At 45.2% G+C, this 7,669-nt stretch overlaps 1 protein-coding gene across 1 annotated transcript in view; it reads left to right on the forward strand.

The window, feature by feature from the left end:
* LOC120848698 overlaps positions 1-2,327 on the forward strand; it is a 92,151-nt gene extending 89,824 nt beyond the window's left edge. Inside the window, exons 5-6 of the mRNA XM_040220713.1 lie at positions 1,328-1,350; positions 2,256-2,327. Of these exons, the coding sequence (XP_040076647.1) occupies positions 1,328-1,350; positions 2,256-2,327 (95 nt within the window). The remainder of the gene's footprint in view (positions 1-1,327; positions 1,351-2,255) is intronic.
* The last annotated feature ends 5,342 nt before the right edge of the window (positions 2,328-7,669 follow it).

Genomic DNA, 7,669 nt, shown 5'->3' on the forward strand with positions numbered 1-7,669 from the left:
GCTCAGAGCGAGCTCCCATTAATAGGCTGCTAAGACCGCCACTCTTGATGGTGCGGAATGCACGCGGCGAAAGAACTGTGGAAGCTCGGCGTCAGCACGCGCTCAGCAGTGGCGCGCACAGCTATGGCCGCCAGTGAATACTCCCTATGCTGTGTTTCACCTTATGATGTACCGCAGGAAAGGCTACAAGCGCCAGCTCTTTGCTCTATCCTTCGTTTCAGCTTCGGTGCAGACGCAGCCAAAGCTACAAGCGCGAGCTCCGGGCTTTCAGCATCCCTGCCAAGCACGCGCGCTCGTGCAGTGCAAGCACGGTTCTGGGCCACATGCTCGCGCTTGCAGCATCGGCTGCGTCTGGACCGAAGCTGAAACGAAGTATAGGGCACGACTTGGCGGCCCAAGCTTTCGTGCGTTAAGAGTAGCTCCCAACGCTATGAGCTCGCGCTTCTAGCCTTCTCTGCGGTACAACATAAGGTGAAACGGAGTATAGCAGCAGCTAGAGCGCGAGCCCAGTCTTACTACTAGCGGCGAGCTTCCTCGCTCCGCACGCTCCGAGCGAGCAACGATAGTGGTGATAAAGCCCCTTCATCTTTCAAAAGTAGCACAAGGTTCGTCGCCGCAGAAAACACGTGCAACGTGCAGCCCTTGGGAAGATCATGGCAACATAGCGCAGCATTGATCTAGATTTCAGACGCCATGAATTTCCCAGAAGTGGCGCGCGACACGTGCCTCGAGCATTTCTACAACAATGAATAACGCCACTTTTTTTAGGATAGAGGGGCCTTAAGGGGTGATAGCTTTCAGCGCACGAAGAGGCGCAATGCCGAAGCTTGGGAAGCGCCGACCGAAGGGCGTATACACATCGGAGTAGGCCACGCACCACTCCTAGGCTCATTTCCAGGAGGCGCAGCCAGCACCGCGAGCCACGCGCTCCTCTGTTCGTATTTAATTTTTTCCCGATAGTACAAAATACACGCACGACACATTGTGTGCCCTCCAGCTTTATCAGAATGATCAAGGCAAGCTTATTTTACCTAGATTTCTTACCAATAAGTACAAAAGTTACATTGCTATATTCCGTTCACTCTTAAGCTGAAACTAGAAGCTCCGCCTTCAGCGCGAGCTTTCTGCTCTATGCTAACACAAGTGTGAACGCGCAGGCACTCACCAACTAAAACAATGCGAAAGCCAGTGAGCTCTCCTGAAGGTGGAGCTTCTAGTCTTAGCTTAAGGTTGAACGGAAAAGATATATGTTCGTTTGTTTTTTAAATGTTTATTTTTATTTGAAGGTAAACTGTTCTGACCAATTTTGCTAAACATTAATTGTTAGCGGACGACGAAGAGGAGGAAGAAGTGAAAGAGGAAGAAGACAAAGAAGAAGAACAAGAACAAGAACAAGAAGAACAAGAACAAGAAGAACAAGAAGAAAAATAAGAATCCTTAGTATGTGGCTACAGCGCCAGCTTCCTACCTTCGGTGCGCCCAAACGAGCGCGAGCTGGAAGCAAAGCTACCTGCTCCTTAACTGTCTGACTATAGTAGAGTACGCATAAAATACAATAATAAAATAGTTGATGTCATACAAAATTTCTTGTTATCTTTAGTGGATAGTGTCTCAGTTATTTGAAACTCCATCCCCACTTTCGACGAATATGAACGTTCTGGTAAGGTTGCACTAACGAACGGAAAGCAACAAACTTATTGTTCTGTTTTTGTTCTCTCTGTTGCTTTCCGTTTATTCTTGATCCCAACACAAGTGTCGACTATTGCTCATAAATCCGCAACCCTGCCCGTTTCGGCCTTGATGAGCATCGTATCGGCGTGCGGTCGTGTACCACTACTGCGTGATGCACGTTAAAGACCCAAGGCTAGCCGCTGTACTGCACTGGCTAAATTTCTCATCTGCAGCTGAGACACCAGGCGCCCATTGGGGCTAACTTCCGGATGTCTAAACATGCCCACAACATTATTATTATTTTAATACTGTATAAGTACAACGCATTCAACCCATTTATATAACGTGAAATCGGTTACTCAAACTTAAAGCCAGGGTGAAGGAAACGAGGTGTCTGAACGGTGCCACCTCGTCATGCAGAATGCAAAGTTTAAGCAAGTGTGGCGGAGGCTCGCTCAGATTCCTGACAAACACTGTGAGATGGCGTAGCATATCCGAAGGCTGGTGCCATAAGATAGAAAATGGTGTAAGATAATTGGTGTTATTGTTTTTTTTTTCCTTTCACGTTTCTAATTTTTACCCAGGCATGGGATTTCCTCGAGCTCGCTTTCTGCAAAGGAAAAATCCCTCATCATCATTACTATATTCATTATTAACTGCAGCAGAAACAGTAGCAGCAACAGCAGCTGAAGCACCAGCATTATCATCACCATCATCGTCGTCAGCATCATCATCATCATTATCATCATCATCATTTTTAAGTAATGAGGAGCCTGTGAAAGATGGTGGTTGAGTGGCATCGCGTTCAGGAACGAGTGACTGACTTCGGGTCAACGCCCGTATTTGTATCAAGACTATGGGACCATTCGACTTGGCCAGGGGGCGCGCTGGAGCGATACCAGTGGCGCCGCGCCGTGGCGCAAATTTGCCCTAATGCGGCAATCGCTCGTCCCGTAGCGCAACCAGTTACAATGGCGAGCAATTGCGATTGCTGCTTTCTCTTCTTTCAAAACACGGTGAATATATTTTTAGGGAGCGAACCTCTGCAAAGAATACGGCCACCGCTCACCTGTTCCCAGGTATTTTGAACGAGTCGAACAAGATTAAAAGCTTTCACTACACACTGCGATACCTTGTCATGTTTGCTGACATGTACCGCTGCTGTCAAGGCGGTAGAATCGAACTTCCCGCGCCTGCATCAATACCTACTCCTACTTTTATAAGTAAAAAGGGTGATCGCCGATCGCCTCACATTTGCGCCAACACACTAAAAAAAAGAAAGCGCGTGCGTCTACTTTCCTGCACAACACTTGGAGAGCCAATCACCGCAACTTCCGGAGGCAGCCCAGCGAATGATGATGCCGAAACACATGTTTAGACCAAAAAACGCAGCCTGGGATGTGGCATTAAGCAATGCAAAACGTCACGCTTGCATTGCATATTGTCACAACTAAGACTCCGTGATCTTTTTTTTTTTTTTTTTTTTTTTTTTTTTTTTTTTTTTTTTAACAGATTTTTTGACATCGCCATTCGCTGTGCTGCCTCCATAAGTCGCGGTTCTTGGCTCTCCGAGTGTTGTGCGGAAAAGTAGACGCACGGGCTTTTCTGTAGAGTGAAGACTGTTTTCTTTTTTAACATTCTTTTTTTTTTATGCGACACCAGAAATATAAGTTCAAAAACAGTTTATTATTTTTTTTATTTTTATTTATTTATTCAATACTGTACACTTACTGAGGTTTTAGCAGGAAGGACACTGTGGTACAACAAAATACACCAATCTTCACGAAAAAGTACATGACAGTATAAAGACACGCTGCAAACTATGTCCCGATTACCAAGCTGTTTCGCAAAAGTCATTGCGATACACTTACAGAAAACATTTCAAAACGCCATTCAGTAGTTGAAAAATATACAATTTTATCACACTAACAAACGAGAAAATAAACAGGTATAAAAGCAATATTCATCCGTGCGCTTAGTGACATGATCGCCTATCAATGGCCAGAAAGACGAAAGGAAGAAAGTAAGAATTCGATCGTCACCAATACATAACACTTCGAAAACCTTATTTGCTTTACTGTCAGCTCGGGGAGATAAATGTCATACTTATCTTTCATTCTTAGGCTGCTTTATCAAGTTGTGATAGGAAGGTCGCCAGAGAATCACTGCCTACAACTTCTGGGCCGAGGCAGTTCCATTCACGAATAGACCTATTGCTCTGTTACCCAAGCATCAAGGAAAATGCAGGAATTGGTCATAGAGTTATTACAATAAACGCTAGAGACTCAGCTGGCGCTAGTGTGCTGTTTCATTTTGAAGCAGACAGCAAGCAGTCAGAAATTGACTTCCGGTATGGGAAAAAGCGAGTGCATTTTCTCTCTGCGCTAGGTTATAAGAGCAAATATCACGAATAATGTGTACGTACCAGGCACATTGGAACATTTCTCAGTCACGCAGACGAATTAATTGGTCAGTGACAGCATTTTTATTTGAAATTGGTGGCATGAAAAACGGTGTTAAAACCGCTTCGTACGTGTATTTATGTGCACTGTCGGACACTGTTGACGCGAACACGGCGTCGACGCTTTCCAGCATGGGGGATATAGTGCCAAACGAACAAGGGAGATGTGGAAAATCAAGGAAGACGGCAAGAACTACGCAGTAACACTGGATAAGTAACTCCTTGTGCACGCAGATGATCAAAATAAATTGAAAGCCACGTAATATAATCAGATTTGCAATAAATAAGCACTGCTTTGTCGTTTCTGCTCATGAATATGTGCGAAGATGCATTTTCTGGGTTCAACTTATCACCCGCACGCTCCAAATCTTTGCAAATAGGGGGAGCCAGAGAGCAGGTGCCTGATAAAAACTGCCCGACATAAGAAATAATAAAAAAAAAAACACCTTTCGTAGCTCACGTGCTTTATTTTTTGCGTTCGAATGTTTCCTTAACCGATCGTAAAAATGCACGACGGAGTCATTTTTATCCACTGACAGGACGGGCATATTAGCAATATACAAGCACCACCGAAATGCTAGCAAAACTTGAACACACTCTACATTCCTTTCGATTGTTAGTTTGCTTAGAATCGTCGCTCATGTTCACATACCTTCCTTGAAACAGAGGCTTGGGCCTGAGATAGAGCGAAGTTTACCATCGTTCAGTGGTAAAGAAAAATGCTGCAACTAAAGCAATTACACTTTCACAATACCAATAAAGGTACATACTATCCGGTACAATCGAAACGACAAAAGTTATTTATGTCATTTTCCTGCAAAGAGACAAAATTTATGCGCGTTTTCCCATAGGAATACACAAGGAGGATGGAAATGTAGACTGCATGCTGTCTGCTTCAATTTGCAACCGGAAGTCCCATAGACACTAGCGCCAGCTGAGCCGCTAGCGTTTATTGTAATAACTCTACGGGATTGGTCATGGCCTCCGAGATCCCGAAGCGCGCGAACGCTTCTCCGGCCGTCCCATTCGTGCGGAGAGGGCGTAATCGAAAAAAGAGAAGGAGGCGCCGTCTCTCCGCGGGGAGGCGCTCCCAACCCAGTCACCGACAGCATGGCGCGAGGCAGAAGAGTTCAAGAAAAACTCGTGTTACGTCGAGTTACTGCAACTTATACTTACAAATTTTTGTGTATTGTGGTAGAACGGTGAATAGCTGCTTTGTGGACGTAGATAGAAAATTTGTGATGCTTATTTAAATATTTAATTTGAGATATTCATCTGGACATGTTGCGGCTAGCGCTGCAAGCGCGCCTTTTGATATATATTTGGTTGCAGTCTGTAGCTCGTATAAAACAAAAAAAAAGCTCCGTATATAAAAAATATATTAGTATTTCCCTAAATAAAAAAAATCATGCTGCAATATTTTTTTTTTTTTTAATCTTCGCACGTTGTTTGGCGTACGTAGCTTTTAGAGCCTCACGAGGTTTGATATTATATAATGAAATCCGTGTTGTCCTTCGTTTAATATTTTTAATATTTATTACGCAATTTTTGCAGGTCGTCTTGCGGTGTTTGCTTCTACTAGAAGTACCTTAAAGCCTTTGGCAGCGTGACCCCGGCTTTGGGGAAAAACCTTTGGTGGTGAAGTACAACCACCTTGCAGTGATTTCGCCATTTTTTTTTTATAAACTTCGTGATGATTGTTGGTACTCATTGAAAAGGTAGGGCGTTATCTTGTAAATTTCCAGTTTCTGGCACATGTAGCCCAGACCACCGTATCCCGTAATGCACTTTGTGGTGTAACTTAATTGATATGCAAGGAAACAATGTAATCTCAAGAGAACTCTGGTTTATCCGCTATCCATTTCCGACAGCCGGAGCAGCCCGACCCGAAGCTAATTTTCACGGCCCAGCTACGCTTTATTTTAATCCAGTATGAATAGCTCACAAATTGCGCGGCATGGCAGCTCGCTTGGAACTGCTACACATAAGTTGATCACGATACCCAATAGTAAATACTGTAAGTTTTTTTTTTTTTGGTATGATTAGTTAGACCAATTTGCAGGCCTAGGCAGCTTGTTAAGGAAAATCACTCGATATTTCTGTTCTGCGACCAAACATGCGGGGAAAGGACGGAAAAACAAAAATGAAGAGCAGAACTAAACAAATCCACGTGTCACAGTTGGAAAGGAAGGGACATATCGCGACGGGTTTGTAAAAAAGACGGGCAAAGTTCTAAATTAGCTACCTTCGCTGCGCACAACCGCAAAAAAAAAAAAAAAAAAACAGCAATGTTATTTTTTTGCGGTGGTCTGCGAGAAATTGTTCAGAAAAAGTATCCCTCCGGGGAACCTCTTCAAGCACTCTTGCCTACAGATGGTTTACGCCGGCGAAAGTACGCACCGTATAGACACGTGTATGTGCGTGTTTGTGGTGAGAAGCGATTGTATGATGGCGGCGGCGCCGCCGGGGACGATAAGGAACGCCGCGCCCTCTGGAAGAGCATTCGCTGCACACACCGAACCATACAAAAACATATACCCACACATCTGTATCTGTTTATTCCTCACTGTAGTTCCTCTCCTAACCCCGGAACACAATTCCAAAAAAACAAGCCGCTAAAAAAAAAAAAGAAAAAAAAAGGTAATGGCCGGTTTGGCTTGCTTTGGCGCCCCCTTGTAGACGTGAATGCAAGGCCCGTACCCGGCCCGGGCCCTTCATGAATGTTGACCTGAAGCCCGAGCTCGGCCCGAGGGCCGGGCCGGCCCTTGGCCCGCGTTCTGGCCCGTACCTGTGCAGATCTCTGCCTGCGACGCTGACGGCTCGCCCTCTGTTATGACTGGGCAGACAGCGCCGCCTCGCGGCGAGCGACGGAGTTAGCGCAATTACACTCTTCTGCTGGGGAGCGACTCGAATGGGACGGCCGAGAAGCTTTCGCGCGCGCGCTTCGGGATCTCAGATTGCTGTTTCACGCGCCACGCGCGCACGCCTTCCCCGTATCAAAGATTCGAAGTAAATAACCAAAATAAAGCGTTGACGAACGCGCGTGCAAGATACTATTTCTTTCAGGTTTTTGCTTTAGAACATTTACTACTGCTGAGGCCAGCACGTGCGGCGCGTGGGACACCGATTCCTGAATTCTCCTTGATGCTTGGGTAATGTAGCAATAGTACACTGTAGCAATAGGTCTATTGTCCTAGGAAAGTATACGATTGCGCGAAGACGTCGCTATGGCTGGAATATTCTTTCAATGAAAGCGAATGAGAACGTCTTGTAACACACTGTTGGAAAAATGAAATGTAGTCACTTTTAGCTGGGTATTTACTACTAGGAGAAGAAATTTAAGTCGCTCTCGTTGACGTCTCAAACTGAGGCTTTTAAGATTGGCAGCTGCCATTAGAGCGGTTAGTGATACCGACCAGCTATACAAACTGTACACAAATCGTGCTGTTTTTTGCTGAATACGCTCCAGTTTATCTTTCGCTGTTGCAGTGTAAGGGTCCCAGACTATTGTCGCGTACTCAACGATGGGCCGTACGT

This window comes from Ixodes scapularis, unplaced genomic scaffold, assembly GCF_016920785.2.
Source record: "Ixodes scapularis isolate PalLabHiFi unplaced genomic scaffold, ASM1692078v2 PGA_scaffold1__304_contigs__length_218370807, whole genome shotgun sequence".
NCBI classification, from domain to species: domain Eukaryota; kingdom Metazoa; phylum Arthropoda; class Arachnida; order Ixodida; family Ixodidae; genus Ixodes; species Ixodes scapularis.